This window comes from Mesocricetus auratus, unplaced genomic scaffold (assembly GCF_017639785.1).
Source record: "Mesocricetus auratus isolate SY011 unplaced genomic scaffold, BCM_Maur_2.0 Super-Scaffold_4256, whole genome shotgun sequence".
Lineage (NCBI taxonomy): Eukaryota > Metazoa > Chordata > Mammalia > Rodentia > Cricetidae > Mesocricetus > Mesocricetus auratus.
This window is the reverse complement of record NW_024429182.1, coordinates 129,203,911-129,228,776: the sequence shown is the minus strand read 5'-3', so window position 1 is coordinate 129,228,776 and position 24,866 is coordinate 129,203,911. Positions and strand designations below refer to the sequence as shown.

Below are 24,866 nucleotides of genomic sequence, written 5' to 3'. Positions count from 1 at the left end.
GAGATACTTTTTAAATGAAGATTTAATCACTAATTTTGAATCCTTCAGGAAGTACCCACAACATCTGTCTGCCATCATGGAATGCTACAGACCTACCCTCCTTTTTAGCAGAAACATCTTTCCTTTTACACGAAAGGAAAAAACACTAGTATTTTTGTTTTGGCAAGTAATTCACTGTCTTGAGTGATGACAGCTCAAATAACACTTTGGTTAGATGCACTTGGGCTGCTCTGGACCTACCCCAAGGAGGTGCGATTTGAATACCCAATATTGCTTTAAGTGCTGGGAGCCCTTAAATAAAATGTTTGTGAACAAAGGAAACGATCAGCAGAACAGACAGCCTACAGAGTAAGGGAGAGCTCAGCTAGCTGTACTGCAAAAATTAAACACAGAACTGCCAATCAATAAGTGGCTTAGCTGGGCGTGATAGTCCACATGTTTAAGCTCAGGAGGCAGAGGCAGGCTGATTTTATGAACTCAAGGCTAGCATGGTCCACATAGTGAATTCCAGCCCAGCCAGGGCTGTATAAATAAGACCATGTCTCCAAAACAATGACTGAACAGACAATTCTCAAAAAGAAAGGAAGGAAGAAGGAAGGAAGGAAGGAAGGAAGGGAGGGAGGGAGGGAGGGAGGGAGGGAGGAAGGGAAAATGGTCAATAAATATTTTAAAAAGCATTTAACATCAGGGAAATGCAAACCAAACCTACTTTGAGATTCTATTCAACCTAGTCAGAATGGCTCTCATCAAGAAAACAAATGACAATGAATGCTGATGAGCAAAGAGGACTCTACTCACTGCTAGTGGAAGTGTAACCGGTGCAGCCATAACACAAGTGAGTATTTCTCAAAATCTTAAAAGAGAACTACCACCTGACTCAGCCGTAACACTCCTGGGCACATCCATGTTCACTGCTGTTCTCGTCACCATAGACAGGCAATGGAACCAGCCTAGATTCTATCAGCAGACAGATGGATAATGAAAACATGGTATGCATACACCATGGAATTACATTTCACCACAACGAAAGTATGAAGTTTTCAGAAAACGGAGGGGCCTGGAAATTACAGTAACCTAAGAAACCCAGACTCAGAAAGACAAATGCTCCACATGCTTTCTCATGTGTGGATCCTAGCTTCCAGCGACCGTATGTATGCACACATGTAGGCATGGGTTGCGGAACTAGAGACTATGAGACAGGGAAAGGTGTTGAGGAGCACACGCAATGCGAAGGTGGACAGGGGCTATCTATTGGGGCGAAGAGAAGAGGATAAAGAGACAATTCTTTGTATGCTAATCCAAAATAAGTAAGTTTAAAATGTACTACAGTAAGTCAATTCATGATATATTAATAAACAGTTTCCACTGAATGGGGGAAAAACCCTAAAACTGGTCTGTGATCTAAAAAATTTTTAGTCTACTGGCTCAACTGAGTCGAACAATTCTATTACCTTGAGTGACTGCATGGCAAACCATTAGGTCGCTGAGAATCTGCTCCCAGATCTAGCTGGAAATGTCCATGCACAGACGCGTGTTTTCTTTTTCTCACATAACCAAGGTCTGGAGCAATACTTGGAGCATGTGGGACCCCTTTCACCATCCTCAAATGTGCCACCCACTGCCCTCTAAAACCCTGAGTGCTACTAGAAAACTCTCTGAGCGCAATGTAGAAGAACTCATGGCATTTAACCCTGCAGTAAGAGACAGACAATCCCAGGAAGACAGCACCCATGAATCCGCCTACAGCATGGATGTAACCAAGCTATGGCTGCCAGTCAGCCTCTACGTGGCTCTCCCGGGGTCCTTCTCCCTCCCAGTTGTGGCTTCCTGTGACGCCCCCTCCACCATGAAGACGGCTGACATGTTTAATCAAAAGGATTTAATGTGTGACTGAGCTGGGACACAACAGTTAGTTCACGCTCTAGGTGTCCATCATCCTTTCTCATGGTATTTACTATTTGTGCTGTTATTCTTGCTAGAATAAGCATTAAAATCCTTTGTTTTTCTAGTAACTTCTAGCACAGTCCTGACATGCTTGTTAGTACCCAGTATTTGAACAATAAATACACAATGAGTAGGGGTTAACTTTGTATACATTTCTATAAATATCAAAGTTAATTTCATGAGACTTATGAAATTTCTCTGAGTAATTTTTTATTTGTATTTTTATGCTCCATTCTCTAGCCTTTCCCAGAGTTTATTTGTGTGTGTGCTTATTTACAACATAAGCAAAATACCACAAAATATCTATGGTAGTGTTCTATATACATACATATAGACATGGATTAGAGACCAAATTTTTACATTATGCCCTACAGGTCCCAAAGCTGTGCTCACTCTATACTGCTGGAACTTGGATTTTCTGGATCCTTAAGCTGAGCAGGGCTATTGTGCTTCTTTACCTGGGGCTGTGAGGCAGCTGGAAGCAATGTGTGGGAGAGTGACGCCCCAAGTGAACAGAGCCTGGCTGTCAGCTCACACATCATGCTGTACAAGTTCCTCACCATGGTGTTTGCTCTGCAGTAACCAAACAGGGAAACAGCTCACTAAACACCCGGCAAATGAACAGGTTGCCCACATTCCTGTTCAAACAAGCGCCCTTGCCAGACCCCAGGGCATGCACACCTCTCTTTCTGTCAGGACCGTCTCTGTGTCTTTCCTCTCTCCTACAGAAAGGCAGGAGGCAGCCGGCTCTGACTGGGCATGGGGGCCTTGGCTTTTGGTTTATTTTACAGGGCAGAAGAAACAGGAGAAGTGGGACCTCTCTTCAGCACCCCCTAGAATTTTGAAAATGTTTTTTCATTTAAACACTACATAAAGAATTATCTTTTTTTAGGCATTAATTAGGCTAAATGACCTAAAAAGGATAAATGGTTTAGGAATCTCATGATAAGGACACTCAAAGTTTTGGGCTAAAGCAGCAAACTGAAAATGGGGCCGAGTCTATTTGTAAGTTGGACTGCATACACCCCAACATTAATATTAGAGAAGTGGGCGCTACATATGCCCTATCAGTAATCTTATTTTTCTGTATTACTATTGATAAGCTCGTAAAAGCATGAAGAAAACACAGACTACTAACTAACACTTGGTTATTTTTTTCCTATTATCAATTTCCCCAAATGTTTGGCATGCTCCTAAAATCCACTACCATCATTGCTGATACAAACATAAAGATGAAAAACTTTATTTCAGCCAAAACTGGTTAACACAACCTATTGTTCCTGCTTCAAGGCAGTTTTGGATTTCATCAGCCAGGACCGGCTCAGTTCATCCAAGGTGTCCCATGATAACAAATGTGCTCTCTTCCCAAGGGAAAGGCACAGTTTCTAGGATGGCTCTCTCGAGCAATCAGCACTTACTACCCACTCCCTGGAGCCAGGCCAACACAGAAGCGGCTGTCCTGTGTGTTCCGTATTGCCGCCTGTCTCCCCGCTGAGCTACATGGAGTGTGAGTTGGGCCATGCAGCTGGTTGGGAGTGAGGACTCAAATGTGTTAGTTGTGTCATCTCAAAGGTGTGCTTTTGGCTGCTGAAGTGGGGAGAGTGAACTAGGAGTGTGGCGGTCCACACCACCTGGAAACACTTCACGTCAGGTGCTTGTAGCATCGTGTTAAAGCGAAGGCCGGAGCCACTTTCCTAAAAGCCTGAGAGAAGCAGCTATTGGTGCCCCAAACACCTGCTTAGTCCCTGAACTCATGATTTGTAAGAAGGGACTATGTCTGTTGCTGAATTCTAAATGTTTAAAATTGGTAAAATCTTAGATACTATAGCAAATTGTCTCTGCAATCATGTTCCAAGGGAGAAAATCTTTTAGCATACTGCCATTTCCTCTACTTTCCTGAGTTTTTAATGGTATGTGTGGCAGCACAGACGTACAGGAAATTTTCATGCTCTAGACCTGTATATACCATTTTATTTGTCAATGAAGACAAAAGTAGAGCTATTTTGATAGTAAAAAAGAAAATGAATATGGTCTCTTTCTTCTTTAGCCTGGAAAGTAGTAACTCATTGCACCACAGCTTACTTAGCTGAACACAACATACATTATTCTAAATTGTTTGCCTAATATTCTTGGTTCATAAAGATATTTGGTTTAGCATATTAAAGCCAAAGATAAAATTAAGTACAATTATCAAAACAAGTTCATCTATTTTTAAATCCCAACTGTAAAGCCAGCCTTACCCACTGCACCCGATGACTTTGTTATAGAGATAGGACGGCAGGCCTTTCAGGTGAACGTTGTTATCCACATACACGTACTGCAGTTCTCGAGAGCGCCCTAAATCTGCATTAGAGAGAGCAGTGCTATAATTCCTTTAGGAAGGCAGCATGATAATATCAAATACAAAATGTAATGCACACAACATCATAAATAACCCCAAATTTCTATTTTGGAAGAAAAATTACTTTAATTTTGAGTGTTCATTTATGGCAGTTGTAATATTGGCTTCTGTGTCAGAAAACATGGTATAGAAAACTTACTTGATCTAGACTTTGATTTTTAAACTGGAAGATGAAATTATCAGGAATAGAGTATTTAATTTCCTCTTACATAAAACTTCGGAATTTTAGGCAATTTCAATATTCTGTTATAGGGCCCTCGTTTTCCCTTTTTTATCCACAAAAAATGATATATAAAGTAAGGTGATTGGTCAGGCTAACCAAACTGACTTTGCGATCCCCCCAAAAAAACCTTACTTTTAGTGTGTGTGTGTGTGTGTGTGTGTGTGTGTGTGTGTGCACGTTTCTGTAAGCCACAGGCTGATGACAGATGTCTTCTGGGTCTCTCACTGAACCCGGCACTTTCCAGCCACACTGGCTGACCATGAGCTCCAGAGATCGTCCACCCAGCACTCAGACTGCAGGCTTGGTCACACCATCGTGCCTTACTCTTTATGTGAGTGCTGGGAATCTGAACTCAGCTCCTCAGTTTGTGCAGCAAGCATTTTACCTAAGTCATTGTCCCATCCCTACTTCTGCCCTTCGATAAGGACTCTTTGCTTGGCTGAACTCTAGTCAAGTTCTTGAACCTTCTGTTATGTCCCTTCCTCGGCATACTTCCTTGCAAAGTCTGGTTTTAATGAAGAGCTCCGCTAAGTCAGCTAGGCAAGAATTCTCCCTTTATGTCTGACGGTCCTCGAGCTCCTCATCTGGCCTTATCTCCCAGGGGACTTCTGACAGAAGAATACTGTTTGGTCAGTATCCCCTCTACCCTCTGGGTTTCCCATCCACAATCCTTATCCTGCTACATATGTAGACTGCCAGTTTTGATTTGCCCTCACTGTACTTGGAGTTGTTCTGATGTCTCTACTAAGACGAGACCCACAGCAGAAGTCCCTGTACCCACTCCAACGGTCAACGGTCTACTGTGCTTTAAGAGGTGTCCCTGGAAGCTTGTTCTCTTTAGACACTACATATGTCAAGATTCTCCATGTCCCATCTTCCCTGGGAGAGACTGGAGGAAGGTGATGAGGGGTGGGCAGCAGGGATCAGGTCATAGCCTGCCTACAGCCAGGCAGACATGGGAGTATGTAAGTCCCCTGCAGCTGCTGTGTGGGGAGGGGAAGAGGTCAGACGGGGGGGGGGGGGGGGTTGAGGCCTGTGGACCTGCAGTGAGGGGCTGGGCTGTAGCTCCATTCCTGCAGCATCACCACAGGGAACGAGATATGCCAGAGAGAGGCAGAGGCCACATGTCATTCGGAGACAGAAAAAGCGGAAGGGCTCCAAGTGAGGAAACGAGGGAAGCCATATCCACATGTCCACCGTGAAAAAGAACTTCCAAGCCCCAGGCCAAGCCCTCCATGATTCCAACTTTGAGCCTATACAGATATCTTTTTTTTTTCTTAAAAATTTCCACAAAATTTTGCTCAATAATTTTAATGCTGAATGATTTTATCATGGATCTTGTTTGCAAACATCACATAGTTATGAATGCAATGCAATTTTTCTATCACCCTTCTTTCTGGCCATACTCACTAATAGAATTCTTCTGTAAGGAGGAGTCATCCTTTGAAAATATTTTTATACTAGTTTAGAATCATAGACCTCTCTATGTTTTGTCCTGCTATACAATGCTCAGTCTTGGCAATTAGGCATGACGGCAGGCTTGCTCTTATGTTCCTTTACCAGGTCCTCATTCTTTTCTGACCGTATCAAGACATTCTGGTGACATAATATACTGCAGGCTTGGCTCACAATTTCTCTTCCAAAGCTCTAAAATTAGCTACTTCTCCAAGGAGTCCTACCTCCTCTTCTTGGAGAAACCCAACCTATCTAGTAGGTTTGTTAGTACTGAAGCAACCGCACCTGAGGATCTTGGAGTCTGGGAAATGTGCATGCACAGAGACCCTCATGAAGACATACACCTCAGGTGCTAGAGACAGCTCTGAGGAATGAGCCTGACAGGGCAGCTTCCCTGGTAATATTTCCCTCTGAGAGTGTGCTGGCCTCAAGTCCCACTAGCACTGCGAGAAAGCAACCTGTCACCCACAGCAAACAATTCACATCGTACTTTACATTTTTTGCTAATTATGGCTAAGAAACAGAATCTTAGTATTGCTTACTCTGTAATTTTCTAATTGTGCATAAGCAGCGCTCTCCCTGCCCTGCCCCTCCCCTCCATCAATACTCTTATCGGGCTCTTGGAAGTTTTGTCCTTTTTTTCTTTTCTTTTTTTTTTTTTTAGGTAAAGCTCCACGTCTCTGTTACACATTACAAATATTTCCTTTCAGTTTGTCATTTGACTTTGTTGGTGTTTTCTGATACACAAAAAACTGCAAGTCAACACCCTGCCCCTCCCCTGTATTAGGGACACAAACCAGGAGTATGTGAGTCTAAGTGTCTGAATGTCTAGCAAGAGCATGTCTCAATAAAACAAATGCCAAAAATGAGAATATTAAAAGTTTTAAATGCAAGTTCACCAAGCGTCTCCTCCTGCCTCTGGACTTGGGGGCACACAGATGGCCTGTCCGTGTGCCAGACAGGGGTGAAGCAAGGTTCATCTGCCTCCTTTCAGCACTTGAGGGGTTTCCTTTTCCATCTTCCCCCTTCTCCTTCTGTTTTGTTTATATTCACAGTCATAATTCACTTAGAATCCATTCTTATGTTTAGCAGAAAATACTTTAGCATTAAAATTTATGCTTAGCTAGTAATTTATTTTTCCATTTCTGAAAATGTTTTGCTTACCTTTACACCAGAAGGAAAGAGAAAGACCTCTACGGTGGCGGGTGGGTGAAGGGGCTTGCTGCCAGTGCCGTCCTCAGGACCCACACAGCAGGAAGAGAAGACAACTCCTGCTAGCGGTTGCCTGACCTCCGCACATACACCGTGACACACGCACACAGCACACCCACCGCACATGAGTAATAGTAAGATCTCTAAGATTAGCAACAGGGAAAAAAAACCACTAAGTACTCAGATTCTGGACTCTCTAACTACTGCTAAATCAAGCTCCAAACATGTAAAGTCCGCAATGAAAGAGGCTGTGACGTCAGCACCCGCAGCACAAGTGGCGCATGTGCTAAGAAGGGTTCAACACTGCCTGGTCCTCCAGCTTTATCAGGGATAGCACTCATATGAAAAGAATCTGAAGTCTAAATTATTATACAGCATACTTTTGAGGTCTTAAAATGCATGTGTACCAAAATATTGAAAACTGCTCTTAGTGAACCAAAAACATTTTACACTTACAAAAACAGGTGAGAAAAATATCAACTGATCAATACCATATTCCCTTAACAATAGAAAAGGCCTTAGAAATCCACTAAAAATATCCATTTCTTCACAATTCCTCTGACAAAGGTTTTTAAACAAACAGAAACTTACATAGTTTAAAGACATAGAAAACTTTTATATATATATTATATAATATATATAAAAGTTATATATATTATATTATAATTAGGTTGCTCATGGTGGCACAACCTTTCATTCTGGCACTTGGGAGGCAGAGGCAGGTGGATCTCTATGAGTTCAAAGTCAGCCTGGTCTACATAGCAAGTTCCAAGACAGTCAAGGATATGTAGTGAGACTCTGTCTCCAAAACAAAACAAAATGAAACAAAATCAAAATTATAAATGGTCTCCAGTCTCAGATTTGCTTTTCGGAACCTCTGGGGGTTCAAGGAAAGCCAAGTGAAGATTCTTGGCTTGGACTGGAGCAGCAGTGAGACTCAAGTAAGCACACTAACAATAAGGAAAAGTGGAGATTAGAGTCAGCCAGTCTGGGTTTGACTCTTCATTCTCCTACTTGCTAGATATGTGGCCTCAGGATCTCATCTGTCTAATAGGGAAAATAAAACTGTCTCCTAAGTTTGCTAAGAATGACTAGGTTTATAAACGATCAAGCAGGACTCTTGGTGCAGAGTTTTCTCTAGTATATGACAGTTATTATTCTCATTATTATTAGTAAGTGACACACTGGGAAGTGTGGCCAATTAAGAGAGAACTTTCTCTGGCATGCAGCAAAGGCACTAACCCTTTTCTATACTTTAATTGCATAGAAAGACTTGGAAACTACAGCCTCTGGAGATGATGATTCACCCCTTCAAGCCAAGGACACAAAATGGGACATGACAGAGGAAGTACCTCTCTGCTCTAATATGCCACAGAAGTTCCTGTGAAAATTAAATGAGGTGACATGCAGAGATCACACCACCAAGTTAAATACATGCTGACACTTGCTACTTCTTATATAGTTTAGCCTTCTCTCCTCTCCTTGTTTTATGGGGGAAAGATGACTAGTTCATGATTTTAAAGTACTACTTAGCTTATGTTTTATCTTAGGGAGAATCTGGCCAGCACTTCCTGAGCACTTTGTAATATATATATTATATATATGCCCTAACAGTAGGTACTATTATGTTTTATAACTGAATCAAAACTAGTATCAACTGTGTTAAAATCTACTACATACTAAACCTCTTAATATTTCCAAGTAGCACAATCTGGGGTTGGGTAGAGGGAAGGAAGAGAGAGTGAGGAGAGAGAAGGGAGGAAGAGAGGGAAGGTGGGAGGGAAGGAGAGAGTCTGTGTGTGTGTGTGTGTGTGTGTGTGTGTGTGTGTGTGTGTGTGTATGTGTGTGTGTGATGGCACACTCTTAGTGTGCTTAGAGTCAGAACTGAGCCTGGATCCTGGCTCCCTACTTGGTAACGGATTCCTGACTCAGAGTACCTTCCTTTGCTGGACAATGAGGGCGATAATGTAGCAGCTCATAGATTTGTGAATCTATGAAATCGGTGCATATGGCGCCAAGCCCAACAGCCTGCCAGTGACCGGTACTCAGCACATCTTAGCCATTTACCTCCCTCTTCTGAGTGTACAGAGATCGGAAAGGGAGGGTAAGAGCCTGAAGAGAGCCAGGCGGCTGTTTTAGCTGACACAGCACAGCCTGCTGGTGAGGCTGAGACAGCTCCATGTCTGGCAAGATCCCAGGCTCAGAGGGCTGTGCTCTGGCAACCTCAGGAAAGCATGGTCTCACCTGGCCAGAATACAGTCTGCTGGCAAGACTCCCAAGCACAGAGGACTGGCATTTTAAGTAAATGAGGCTGAAGTATGAGTGCCTGCTGCATGGAACTTTGAGACTGACCTTGTACTGTTTACTCAGACTAATCTGGAACTCACTAAGCAGCTCAGCTGTTGTCAAACTCAGCAATCCTCCTGCTTCCGCCCCTCAATTGCTACAGGCATAAGCCACCATGCCTGGCTTGGTTCTTATACCATGCATATATTATATATGTATGTATATATATATCACATATATATACATACATATTTTATTTTATGAATGAACATTGGTGTTTTGCCTACATATATGTCTGTGTGAGTGTGTCAGAAGCCCTAAACTGGAATTACAGGTAGGTTTGAGCGGTCATATGGATGCTGAGAATTGAACCTGGGTCTTCTGGAAGACCAACCAGAGCTCTTAACCATTGAGCCATCTCCCAGCTCCAGTTCTTATATTCTTAACCTAGAAAAATCTTCACTCACTAATAGACTTTGGAAGAGACTACTGACCTACTAGTTAATAAGATAATGGTTTATTTTCTTCATTTGATTAATATTGTTTATTCATATTAATGCACCAATGCATTATGCTAAATACACATCATAAAAGAACATATCTAAAAACGTCTTATGGCACCCGAGAAGCAAAGTCAGGAGGATCTCTGTGACTTAGAAGCCAGCCTGGTCTACACAGTGAATTCTAGGCCAACCAGAGCTATGTAGAGAGATCCTTTCTCCAGAAACCAAAACACACACACACACACACACACACACAGATATTTAACAAAACACTCTCACAGTGGATTGTGATGCAATGAGATGTTTCCTACTCTGTAGGTCATAAGTCGTTATCAAATCAGCTGACCACAATGGATCTAAATGGTGGAAGGCTTCCTCTGCTATTGGTTTAAATAGTCACACTCCAGCATCTCTATTTGCATTGCAAGTCAAATAACAGGAACCATAGCAGCGGGCTAGGGACTGTGCAAGACACTTTGGGGTACAATTTATAGTCTGATGCAAGGGTAAAAAACAGATCATACTGGTATGAAGAATTATAGAGCATTTTACACATACTAACAGAATTCTTACAATAGTGATATGAAATGTGTTCCTATTATCCTATTACTGATAATTAAAGAACTCCCCTGTGGCCAAGTCCACGGAGCTATTAAACTGACCTGTTTCAGCATGATGTGTGTAGGACACACTTTAAGAGGGGCTCACACAGAAATAGGAATAGCACTGCCCAGAGGAGCAAGGTATACTGAGGGGACATATCCCAGGCATCCAACTATGAAGTCAGAGCTGGATCTACAAGAGACATTGTCAAGAAAATAAACAATGAAGAAAACATCTCTTTGCTTCCTTCAAAAGACCAGAAGACTAGTAGGTAAGTTCTGACTCACAGATTTCGGGCAGACACATCAAGGGTAGGGAAATCTCCTTTAGGGAAGATCCTAGGGTTGGACATGTGCTAATGACCACCCAGCATAGTAGAGACTTGAGGACTCAAAACAACACATTGTCCAGTGCTGTGGCCGACAGCCAAGGAGCAGACTGTCTCTGCTACAAGGCATCCTGAACTGTTGCTTGGTTGGACTCAGGCCCATGTGTTTTGAACTTAAGAACAACGCCTGATAGAAATTCCAGATTCTTGCTTTTAAGTCAACTAACGACATCATCCAGTACTGCACATTCTTGTCACCATTCTAAAACAATGTAGATGCCAGAACCAAATTAACAAAAAGCTTAGCTGCCAAGGGTCCGGCTCCAGGCTTTGCCCTCATGGCACTTAGTTCCTGAATTTCACATCTGTGTCTTTCTGTGAATGAGTGACTGGCTGCTTGCTTGTTTGAGATAGGATGTTATGCAGTCCAGGACTCTGTCTCATTATGTGACTAAGGATGACCTTGAACCCCCAGTTCTCCTGCCTCCACCTCCCAAGTGCTGGCATTACAGACATGTGCCACCCATCTGGCTTTGTTTTGTTTTTAATTGGTACTTTCAAGAGAACAGGGCTTGGCTTTCCCATCTCATCCTCTTCCCTCCCCACCAAATCCTACTCAGGCTTAGCAAAAAAAATACATATTTGTCCATATAAAGCTCAGCTAATCTCAGCATGCTTTCTCATTACACACTGACATAGAAAGTCAACATCTGGCCCATGTTTGCAGAAGCCACATTAAATAATCCCTGATAATTCCCTAAGAAAATCTAAAGCCAGAGCAAGAGATTTGGGGGACGATGTAGCCCTATTATGTGACAGTAGAAAGGGACAGACAGGAAAAATGACTCTTATCACAATTACTTACAAAGTGAGCACTGAACATCAATTACCCGTTTTCTGTGCTCTCCTCTCCTCCCTCCCTCTCTCCCTCTCTCCTCCCTCCCTCCTTCCCTTTCTCATCCCCCCACATGGATGGATGCACATGTGTGTGGAGACCAGAGGCCAACCTGGTACGTGATTCCTCAGATCCTGTCTAGCTTGTTTTCTGAGACAGTGTCTCTACTCTCTACTGGCAAAGAGCTCAGCTAGTAGACTAGGCTGCCTCCTCCTCCCTTGTGCTGGGCTTACAAGTGTGTGAACCACAACCTAGTTTTTTTTTTCTGGAGGGGGGCGGGCTGGGGCTTGAACTCAGGTGTAAGCATTTAGCCTGAGCTATGTGCCTAGCCCTGAACATTCATTTTCTTGAAATTTGGATTCTAGAATTAAAACTTCACTCTTAAAGTACAATTTTTCTGGATTTTAATGAATAAACTAATTCCTTCTCATGTCTTTCCACTACTAATTTTTGGACTTTATTATCAAGGCTTTCTTTTCCATTATTTTCTACTTTGGAATTACTTTAATTTCTTTTTCAGTTTTTAATTTCATTAATATTTCTCCTTTGATTACAGACCTATCCAACTTTATTCCTACAGAATACAATTTTAGCCTCATGTTTAGGTTTCCCTTTAGAAAGCAGTTATCACACTTTGAGGTCAAATGTAGTCCTAACTCCAACTCCTGGGGCTGTCTGTTTCCACTGTAGTACATTTGCTAGCACCCAATTTATTTAAGGCTACAAATTTGGCACTTAACTCCCACTACATCAGGCTGGAAGGGTAGCAGTTCTTCAAACTGCATCCACACACTTACAGTTCAGTAGAATTGAACTGACAAGCATCTCTGAGTCTGGGATCATGAAACATAACAACAGACACATGCATCAGAACGTCACAAGGTATTCCATAAACACATGCTTTAATCTTGCTATGTATAAGCAAAAAAATTCTAGAAATGATGTTGTTAGTTTCAGTGCTGATCTAATAGTGGTTTCCAATCTGATTAGTTTAAGTGTGTATGTTTAAATAAAAAAGCCCTGTTTTTCCAGCAAATATGGAGGAAGTGGGCATAAATAAGAGGCGATGCAAACAGCACATAAAAACACCACACTTGTCATTTTCAACCTCCACTTGCAATGAGAAGGGGCTCGCTTCAGTGCGTATTTCTAACATGAACTTGCCACGTCTGGCTCTTACCGAAGCAAGCAGACAAACCCCCAGTGTTCTCTTACTGTGTGGCAGATGGACAGTTCAAACCCTGCTACATGCCACAGTGGAGGAGACAGTACAGGAGCTGTGACTGTATTGTAGCACTAGTCCTTAACACTCACAACTTCCCAAGAAAACTAACACGTCACTTCTAGACTCTAAGGGGCAACTCTGGGGCTGCTCTAGAAGCCCAGATCATTTCTCATTACCAGGCTCTACTAACTTTTAGACTTTTTCCATGATAATTTGTGCACAGGCTATTTTGTAAACCTCAATATCACATGCCAAATGTTCTTAAGAATTTATTCACTGGGGGCTAGAAAGATGACTCAGCAGTCAAGAGCACTTACTTTCCTTGTAGAAGACGACCATATTCAGCCCCCAGCAACCACGTGGGAGCTCGTAACCATCTGTAACCCCAGTTCTAAGAAATCTAATTCCCTTTTCTGGCCTCTAAGCATACCATGCACACATGTGGTACACACACATACATGCTGACTAAACACACACATGAAATGTAAATAAATCTTTCAAACAAATAATTCACCACTTTTAAAATTTATTTGTGTGTGTGCGCATGTGTGTGTGTGTGTGTGTGTGAGAGAGAGAGAGAGAGAGAGAGAGAGAGAGAGAGAGAGAGAGAGAGAGAGAGAGAGAGCACCACAGCATGCATATGGAAGCCACAGGACAACTTGCAGGGGCCAGGTCTTTCCTTCCACCATGTGGGTCCTAGGGATCAAACTCAGGTACTTGGGCTAGATGGCAAGCACTTTTAATAGCTGAGCCATCTTGTTGACCCTCATTTATAGTTTTCTACATAAACATTTAATAAAAAATTTAAACTGCTAAAGTGGATTCACCTTTGTTTTCAACTAAAAGCACTGAATTTAGTGACACAGCACTTTCAGAAAGCTACAACATGCTTTTCAGCAGCCAGCCTGTGCCTAGCAACCTGCCATCCCTGCATCTATTATTCAACATGAAATAAGTAGTAAAGATTCCCAAATAATTATGCTGATTAATTATGCAAGGAAGGCCAGGAGTACCTGGGAGAAAGCGTTTTCTCTGCAGTCCCCTGAACTGTCAGAAGCTAAGAGGTGAAGTCACAGTACTGTGAATGGTCAGTTAACAGCAAAAATGCCAAGTTTTGAGACCGCTGCTAACTTTCACAGCACTAGACCCAGTGACTGCTTTTTTCTGCCTATGCTGATAGTCACAGCTGTGAACAAAGCCTGTCTGTAGGCTCATCTGTCATTCAGCTGTCATTGTACAGGAATAATAGCAGCATCCTTCTTTCTGGTGCATCTTTTCATCTCAGGAAGAACACAGTCAAAGAGACTTAAAGGTTTTGACAGTATTACAAGTGACTACAGCAGCACAGACTCAAAGACAGCTAATGGGTCCAACAGTACTGCACAAGATCCAAGTCACCCATAGCTGCTGTCTGAAACAGATTCCATCGGACAGCTATTTAAGAAACCCCATAAAAACTGGGCTCCCTTCAGCTGAACTTGAGTATGAGACTAAATTCAGTTAAGTGGCCCCCAAAAGATAAGTCCTACTTGCCTCACAGAGACATCCTGGCACCCACCTCACCCATCTTATGTTCTTGTGCCAAGTTCTAAGCCGCATGGCTAAGCACAATGTTTTCTACTGCTTGACAACTTTGTCTCTCTCTCTCTCTCTGTCTCTGTCTGTCTGTCTGTGTGTGTGTGTGTGTGTGTGTGTGTGTGTGTGTGTGTGCGCGTGTGCGCGCGCGTGTTTGTGTGTGTATCTGTCTGTCTGAATGACCATAAAGAAAGCACTCATATTTGCTAAATTAATGTAGACAATAGTTCTCACACACTAAGTTTCTAATAGGAACACACTTTACATATATAGTTGTTGGTGATGATAATAACAGAAAACTATAGAGGCAACACTGGACTGAATATGCTCATCTGTTTCTGGTAACAGCTAACAGTCAAATCATGAGAAGTTCAAGGTTGCTTATAAGAGAATTTCAGTTTTACTCTGAACTCTGATGTTACATTTGCAAGTGGAGCTTTATGCCACACAAACGAAATGATTTACTCTTGTCCCTTCCTCCCTCCCTCCCTCCCTTCCTCCCATCCCTGCCTTCCTTCCTTCATCACCAGCACTGACTGCACCATCCTGGCAGTCACATGGTTGAGAGCTATTAGGAAGTGGTCCAAAGATTCTGGTGGCTACTGTGGGGCGGGAAGTGTCTTGAACACGAGAAACGTTCAAGAGGATGAGCACAAATTGCTAAGTTACTCCACAGCTGCATCTCCTCACTTGGGAGTCAGATCGACCTGTATAATTCTATCTTCTCATGCAGGATGGAGATTATCATCTCTGGCTGACAGACATGGACAGTGAGGCTCAGCGATTTACAGGTCACACTGTGTGCAGTGGTACAGCCTGCCTCTGCACTGTGCTAGGTGATGATTAGCCCCTGTAATTATTCTGAGTTCTCTTTGCTAGTCCAGCAGGTATGTTTACTCTTTTAATATTTACATTTGATAGTCTCACTCAAAAAGCTCAGATTTCTTAAAATATAGCTTAATTTTGAAATGACTTTATGCTAATTTGTTAATTTTATAATTATAGAATATATTTGTGGGAAATTAATCTCCTTACATGTAGCAGTTTTTATTATGTGGATTTATTTTAATGTTTTCAAGATTTTCAAGATTTCATGAAAGTATTTTAAATTGAAAATATATAAAAATGAATCATATTGGCAAACATTTCCTTCCAGGGGCTAATGAACTATTTACTTCATTGTCCTCAGAGATAAATTATTACTTTATCTATGATTTTTATGAGTGAAATCATAATAGTTTAGGGTCCTGTGTGACTTCATTTTTTAAGATTGGCACCTTTGTTTCTTAGAAGTTGAAAAAATAGTTCTATGTAAAATAAATGTACTATATTATTAAAGACTTATGGTCTCTGACATGTAATAGGTCAAGATGGATCAACTATAGAACTCTACAGAAGACAGGCTTTTATTAACCATGGTGGCATTTCTAGCACACTAGGCAATTCAATCAATTTTAAAGTCTTCAAAGTTTACAGTCAGATTTTCTGGCATGAGTACTTATAACAATACTCAAGAACAATTTTCTAAGGTATAAGCCAATATCTAACAGACAGATTGGGGGGTCTGGGGTATGTGGTTAGTAGCAGAGAGCTTGTCTAGCATGTGTGGCCCTGAGCTAAATTACAGGAACAAGGAGAAGGGGTAATAGGAAGTAACAGGAATGCTTGTTCTGGTAGCTATCTGTTCATAATGCTCAAGGCTCTGTCAGACTTAAAGGGCCTCTCTTTCTCTGTCTCTCTGTCTCTCTGTCTCTGTCTCTGCCTCTGTCTGTCTGTCTCTCTCTCTCTCTCTCTCTCTCTCTCTCTCTCTCTCTCTCTCTCTCTCTCTCTCTCTCTCTCTCTCACACACACACACACACAGTAATTCCCTGTTCACAGTAATCTCTCATAGCTGGTACATTCTACGACAGCAATGTCTTTGTAAGTATGGGATCCCTGAGACAGGCATAGGGCACATGCCTGCAGCCCCAGCACTTTTGAGGCCTAGGAAGGAGGGTGAAGGCCATTCAGGGAGACAACAACACCCCTGACTAAAATAACTTCACTTACCATCTGGTAGTAAGGCTGTTGTTCATGTCAAAAACGGATTTACAGAGGAACCATCAAGAGACACAGGAAGAATCTAACTCATCCTAGTTAAGGAAATATGTTGGGTTTTATGTGTTGGCTAGTCTATTCTATCATATGACCACAACACTTACCAAGTGGCAAAAATGCAAGCCGGTTTCCAGCCATGGAGAGCTCGTTGAGGCTGGGCAGCTGGCAGAGATGGCGCGGCACACACCATAGCCGATTGCGGTCCACAGTGAGGTACTGCAGAGAAAGGCACAGGTGAAGCCTCTCGGGTAAAGCTAGCAAACGATTGGTAGAAATGTCTAGTGTCTGCAGCTCCTTCAAATCGCCAACCTCTACAACCAAAATCAAAATTAAGATAAATTGCATTCTGATTAACTTAAAAGATAAAATAAAGTAAGTCAATACTGCTACAGTTCAAGTAAATAAAACCAGCTCGCAGGACTACTTCCTCAGAGATAATGCTGAAGCACAGAACCCGGGGCTACCCTGCAAGCCATCCAGCCTCTGGAAGCAGCCTTCTCTCAGGGGCTGTGTGTGCGTGTCTGCATACATGTGCTCGCTCATGAGTGCATGTGTGGAGACGTGAGCACCAGGGTCTTCCCTGCACCTGGTGCTTACTGTTTCAGCCCCTCTGGCTGGCCAGGGAGCCCAAGGGTTCTACCTTTCTCCATCCCCTTACATCAGTTAGGGTTACAGATGTGCACCGCAGTGTTCTGACTCTTTATGGGGATCTGAAGTCAGGTTCTCATGCTTCAATAGCAAGTACTTTACTTACTGAGTCATCTGCCCAGCTCCTGCCAGGGTTTCCTAAATACTGAAAAGTGTTGGATGGAGAAAGAGTGGGGGGCACAGAGGGATGAATCTGAGCCAGAAGTCTGATTCTGATGAATCCAAGTTTTTATCTGGTAAGAAAGGAATGATTACTTCAAGGCGGCTGCTTCTGATACCTGGATAGCTGGCCTTCTACACAGATAGTAGGGACTGACCAGAGAAGTCACCCAGATAAACATAGGAGAACTAAATGGAAGATCCCTGCACTAAGAAACAGAGTCTTTGAAGACTTAATCTACCCCCTACTCTCCATCAGTTCCTCCTTAGAGTATCTACAGTTGTAATCTGCTGCAAAGGGAGCAAGTACAACCATGTTCCTGTCATATGTCAGCTCCCCAAGTGCTATGTGAGTACTGCTAAATTCCTTACAAGAAACTCAGTCACTCTCAGGAAGCAGTCACCACTTCAGGGGAAGGACATCCCAGCCTCTCCTCCACGGCACCATCTAAGCACTGGGCAGGACAGGTCTGCTTCTTCCTCCATAGACACTTGGTGTCAAAGCCTGCTGTGATGCTGCCTCGCCCTCCTTCTTCCCCAGCCCCTCCCCCAGGCCATTCTCTCACATTAGGATTCGCAGCACCACCCTGGGCGCACAGCAGTTCACTCAGGATGTGGATGAACAACACCACTTCTGTCAGGTTATAATACAGTCTCACGCCTTCACACATGCTCTTCTTACTGCTACTGAGGGGGCTTAGCCACGCTACAACTCTCAGATGACACTTAGCTCATACCTGCTGGCAAGTTCCATCTTAAAGACAGTAAACCACAGCACTCAAAATGGAGATCATATGGTCGAGACCACATGCAACCTACAAAGCTGAAATATATTTATTATCTGCACATTTACAGAAAAAAATTTCTCTTTGCTATAAAATTATTGTTAGGAACAGTCCTTAAATTTTTTATTATACTTACTATGACTAGAGTGTATACACTACTTGTGCTCAGAAGTCAGAAGGCAACTTCTGAGAGTAGATTTTCTTTGCCACCATGTAGGTCCTGGGCATCCAGCTCCAGTCCTTAGGCCTGGCAACAAGAGCATTTACTTTCTGAGTTGTCTCTCTGGCTCTAGGAACATTTTTAACAGTTAATTTTTTATATGAAAGTACTGTGGAGTCAAACATTAGCTTCAAGCCAATTTTCTAATACTGATAAACTTGTCCTAGAATGTTCATGATCTATTGTTCAATTTCAAATATTCATTTGAAAACAGGAAGGCATGATTCTGTATCAATGGGAGTTTTGCTCCATCTGAACTAAATTGATATAATGGAACTCAAATTCATGCTTAAGCTCACCTCTTAGCCGTGATATAGATGACAAAGTCCATCTTCATATCTATTTCACAAAATAAACTTACTGCTTGTGTGGGGTGTAATACTGAGGGAGTTGGGAACTCATGTTTTAAAAGTGAATTAGAAAAAAGAAGAAGAAGAAAGAGAAAAACCAAAAACAAGAGGAAAGAAACGTTTTTGACCTAACTTTACACAATGACTACAGGATTGACTGTAGTGGACCCAGTGACAAGGAACAGCACAGTAGGCAGTACCCTTGGAGCCACAGTTCATACAGGAAGCAAGGTGTGACAGGAGCTCAGAGGAGTGAGAGTCACGGGAAGAGCTCAGGCTTTTGGAAAAGTTCCTGGGGACAGAGCCTGGAAAGGCCAAAAGGAAAGAGGATATTGCATTCCCAGCAGGGGGTGGGTGTAACTGGAAGCATGAGGAAGAACACAGAAGTGAAAACACTGAACAGTGTGCCCATGCCCAGCAAGTGCCCGTACACAAGGAGAAGAGAGGAAAGAATGCCGAGGCAGAGGGCCTGGTGGGGCCCGGATGTCCTACGCAAAGCAATAAGCATCCGTTTGGAGCGTGGGCATGAAGTCCTCTCTGGAGGCTTCAAGGAAACCAGAGACAGCACGGGGTGGAAGAGCGGGGGCTGAGAGGATGAGGGTGAGTGCCACTATAAAAGACAAAGTACCAAGGAACTTCAGGAAAACAAACCCAGAGACGTCTTCAGAAAAGCAGACAAACGTGGCTGGATACGGAAAAGAAGTCAAGGCCAAGCTTCTGCCACCCTCTGGAACAGTGGTCCTCAACTTCCTACCACGGTGGCGTATAGTACATACAGTTCCTCATGTTGTGCTGGCCTGTCGCCATAAAATTAATTCATTTCTACCTCTTAGCTGTAATTTTGCTACTGCTATGAATCTCACTGTAAATATATGATAAGCAGGATAGCTGATATCCGACCCCCAAAGGGGTCGAGAACCACTGCTCTATACCATCATTTGGGATGCAAACCCAAAGATTTGTTTTCTTAGAAAAGAACATATTGATAGGAATGAATCAAGCTGACCTAATTTGACACCTCAGAAACAAAGCTGAAGACACAGTTTTAATATGCATGGTGCAGTCTCCAGGTTTGAGCGTACACTGGACCACTGAGCAGGCCGCACATTCCAAAGGACTGAAATTGAACAGAGTGAGTGCCCTGACCAAACGAGGTCAAAAGCACAGAAAAGCGCTCCACAGTAGATCTGAAAAGGCAGATGAAAGAACCAGTGACAGACAGACAATGGGAATTATACGGCCAGAAAGCAACAGAAAGACAGAAATGAATAGAACTGCAGATACCTGCAGGAGAGAAAGGAGTTACAAAAACACTTGATACTCCAATAAGAGGAGAATCAGGACAAGGGGGTAGAGGTAGTTTCAAAATCGTGGTTAAATTTCAACTAAAGAAGCAAGAAGCTCAGTAAAGACCAAAAAAAAAAAAAAAAGAGTGATCTATACCTACACTCATACGTCATGTAAGACAATTGTTATAAACAGTGACTTACCATGTTCATGATATCAAGACACATAAAACCATAAAACTTCAAAGTCAACAAAGCAACTGAAATTGTACACTTAAAAAAGTCTAAGTGAGGGCTGGAGATGGCTCCCCAGGTAACATCCCTCACTGAGCAACCCGACAGACTGATCCAATCTCAGCTCAGCCCACAGCACATCATGCATACTCAGGTCTGCACAATCTTGTCCCACTCCACAACAATGAAACTTAAAAAAGAAGAAGAGATAAAAACATTTGAGTTACATGAACTATGAATGGCAAGATGATGGATGTGAATACCACCATATAAATAAGTATAGTAAATGTAAACTGGGCTGGGTGTGGTGGCCCACACCTTTAATCTCAGCACTCGGGAGGCAGAGGCAGGCGGATCTCTGTGAGTTCGAGGCCAGCCTAGTCTAAAAAGCAAATTCCAGGATAGCCAAGGCTACACAGAGAAATACTATTTTGAAAAACCAAAGACAAAAAAGGAAATGGACTAAAGAACCCAATCAAATGCTAAAGGCTACCAGGCTACCTTTTTAAAGAGACATGACATCGGTAAGAAACACACTTCATAGAGTCAAAGGTTTGTACAACTAGGTGTGAAGTCCCAGGAGGAAACAGCACAGCAGGCTTGTTGTTTAAAAATCACAAGAAACAAGGGTATTTTCTATCACAAGAACAGACAGGAGGGCATGTGCTACCATAAGAGATAGAGAAATAGTCCATAATCATAAGGTAGTCAGTAACTTAGGAAGAACAATAATGACAAGTATATACACACCTAATAAAAGCTCCAAATGAGAGACACCTTGTCTAGGCCCCGGGGGAGGGGGAGGTCGAATCTTGGTCCTGCCTCCTCAATGAGGTGATGAGACAGACACAACTGACTTAGCCAAGTGGCAAATCTTAGGCAGGGAAGCAGGAAGGAGGGGAAGGAGGGGAGACATGAGCTGCTAAAACAGAACAAAGATGGCAGAGAACAACTTTACAGAAATGAAACAATTTACTTCAGCAGGTGAACAGACAGACTCTGGCATGTACATACAATCTACTGCTACTCAGGAATAAAAGCAAACAATGACACAGCACAGCTGAATCTCACAGTCACCGATTCAAAGGGCACATACCACACTGACAGTGTTAATATTGAAAGTGATTTACCCTAATACATTTACCATTTTGACAACTTTAAAGTTATTTATTGCTGTGTCACCTTGAAACCAACACAGTACTAGGGCCAGTTACCACAGCTCCTCTGGCAATGTGGACAGCCTCCTCCCCTTTCCAACTGGGTCTGACCACACCTCTTTGACCCCTCTGCACTTCTTCCCCAAAAATAACCATCGCTCTGTAAGCCTCTCTTCCTTAATGTCCCTTGAGCAATCCTAATTTGACAACTGTTGGTCACTGTTTACTTTTATGCTAAATACACACAGTTCCTTAAACCTTTTCAGCCACTTGTATCTTGAAAATGCCTTGGATGCTGCCACACTGTAGTCATTACTAAGACTAAGCATAAAAATAACACCCTGGTACTAATTTCAAAGAAAAGCAATAAGTCCCCTTTAAATCATCACTCCATGGATGAACACTGACCTAACCTAGAATTTAAATGGAATGGGAAGGAAGCCACCCACTCCGGGCCAAGCCAGGGGCCGGCCACACAGAGTCAATAACAAGGCTTGCTATTTTCAAGTCTGGCTTTTTCCGGTGCCACTAAAAACAGCTCTAACTTAAGCTCCAATGCACTCTGGGCTAAGGAGAACATGCGAAGAAATAAGAGCCACATTTCAACACTAGATTCCTTCTCTACACAACACATCTCCCTCTTATTCATTCACATGTTTTAATGTGGCTTTGAAAGGTTATTTCCTTGGCTATTTAGATACAAACAGGTCAAAACTGAAATTGTTAAGTATTAGTGGATATTCCATTATTTCTACCTTTAGTTTGTTGTAAACAAACAAATGTCTATTTTAATTTTAAAAAAAGAGAGAGAATAACCCTTACCTCAAGAGATCAACATGAAATGGACATAAATTCAATGACACATGGCAGAAAGAGAAGCATCTCTAATTTCCAGTTCTTCATACTACACAGTATTCTCAACAGACACTGAATAGTTTCATGATCTTATGGTTGATGACTTACTACAAAAACAACTACAAACACATTGTATGTTTCGTGTCTAACAGAGAAAGTTCTGAAGAACCAAGTATCTGTCAGAAACTGAGAGGAAGTATCTTTCTTAGAAAAAAATTGAAAAATACAGATCATACATGCATACACACACACACACACGCACGCACGTGCACACACACCTTCCTCTCACACACACTCATACATACACTCTTTCACACATACACACACTTTGTCTCACATATACCTTTTCTCACACATGTACACACACCACACACTTTCCTCTCACACACACTCATGCACACACTCTTTCACATACACACACACATGCACACCACACACACACACACACACACACAACAACTACTCAGATATAGCTTCCTTAATGTTAGCCCCAAGGCTTACCTGCATGCATCAACTCTGCAGCCTCAGACCTTGCTCACAACTAGCATCAGGCCCAAGAAATATTAAAAGTCATTTTTTAAAAGGCAGAATTGGTGGCTCTTAGAGTTTAATCTGCTTCTCTGACACAGCAAGTGCTTAGACCTCAATTACTGTGCAGTTGCATGTCACTCAACCAGGGTATGATCTGAGAAATGACCCATTTTGTCAGCACATACACAAGCCTAGATGATTCAGCCCACTGTACACATGTAGGCTCTATGGCAGCTGTGGCACCTGGACTACAAACCCATGTATCATTGCCTGTACTGAATACTGCTGGCAACTGGAACACAATGGTAACAGCTACACTGTTACTACATGATAGAAAAATTTCACTTCATTATTCCTGGTGTATACGTAGCTCAACACTTGCTGAACTTACTTTATGAAGTACATGGCTGCACTTGTATTTTTAAAATAAAAATCAGTTACTGTGCACAGTAAGCAACCAGCCTAGGAATAGCCTGGTTTCTACACATGGAAGAATCATGCTCACTGAGCAGATAGGGGGACAAAGTAAAACTGAAGTAATGCAAGAGCTGGAAAGATGGCTCAGTGGGTAGAAGCATTGGTCACCAAGCCCAACGTCCTACGTCTGATTCCTGGTGCAAGGGGTGAACCAAACCCCACAGGGTGTCCTCTGGCCTCCACACATGCACACACACATACAGTAAGTAAACCCCACAGGGTGTCCTCTGGCCTCCACACATGCACACACACATACAGTAAGTAAACCTCACAGGGTGTCCTCTGGCTTCCACACATGCACACACACATACAGTAAGTAAACCCCACAGGGTGTCCTCTGGCCTCCACACATGCACACACACATACAGTAAGTAAACCTCACAGGGTGTCCTCTGGCCTCCACACATGCACACACACATACAGTAAGTAAATAAGCCAAACATTTTTTTAAATCAAGAAAAACGCCTTCATCTATCAACCAAACTATGTATGTAAATGTAATAAGGAAACTTCATACACTAATTTAAATAAATAAATAGATAGATAGATAAAAATAGCTCACCTAGTCACTAATTTTATGCCTGTTATCAACTTAATATCTAAAGAACAAATATTATGAAGAACATACATATTACTTACTTGCTTAAAGGATTATTTTCGTTATTTTAAAAAATATATATGTGTGTGTGTGTGTGTGTCCATATATATGTCTGTAAGTACGGGTACCCATGGAGGCCAGATGTATCAGACCCCTGGGTGCTGGAGTTTCAAGTGGTTGTAAGTTGTCTGACATGGGTGTCGAGAACTGAACTTGGGTCCTCTGGAAGAGCAGTAAGTACTTTTAAACACCAAGCCATCTCTCTGGCACTGTAAAGTTATTTTGCATCACTAGGGAAGGGCAGGAAAGGAAGGAAAGCTCCCAACTCATTTCAAAAATACAGAAGCCAAAATTCTATTAGGATTACTAACAAATTAAATCAATAATACTGTGACAATTACACAAGGAGATCCAGAAGCATGTTGAAATGTACCAAAACAGTTATCTGACCTAATCCATTCCTACAGCACCTCAAAGCTAATAAGAAATAAAATAAACCATCCACAATAAGGGTATCCACTACAACAGCAAATTTTAATACAATTGCCATGTGTGTGAGAAAAAAAAGAGAACAACTTCTAAAATTAATATGCACATGTAACTCCATTTTTACTGGATGTGAGATTAGTGAAAACTATTTGGTAGGACACAGGAGAGCACTGTGGAAGCCGGCAGGAATACAGGGCCTGCCACTTGTTCAGGGTACCACAACTAGGGATACATTTGACCCCATAATCATTACAAATGAGCTATTTCTCAGTGTCCATGTCTTCAGACTCATCGACACTAAACTTGGTGAAGGCCCACTTCTCTGAGATG

General features: G+C 42.3%; 1 protein-coding gene across 4 annotated transcripts in view; it reads right to left on the bottom strand.

The window, feature by feature from the left end:
- Positions 1-24,866, bottom strand: part of Lrrc28 (leucine rich repeat containing 28) — a 124,301-nt gene that overhangs the window by 26,326 nt on the left and 73,109 nt on the right. Inside the window, exons 6-7 of one of the 4 annotated variants that reach the window (XM_040730476.1) lie at positions 16,852-17,058; positions 4,185-4,287 (exon numbers count right to left, since the gene is read on the bottom strand). The exons of 1 other annotated variant lie outside the window; for it this stretch is intronic. In XM_040730476.1, coding sequence (XP_040586410.1) covers positions 4,185-4,287; positions 16,852-17,058 — 310 coding nt within the window. The remainder of the gene's footprint in view (positions 1-4,184; positions 4,288-16,851; positions 17,059-24,866) is intronic. 2 more of the 4 variants (XM_040730481.1, XM_040730483.1) reach the window with 2 other exon arrangements.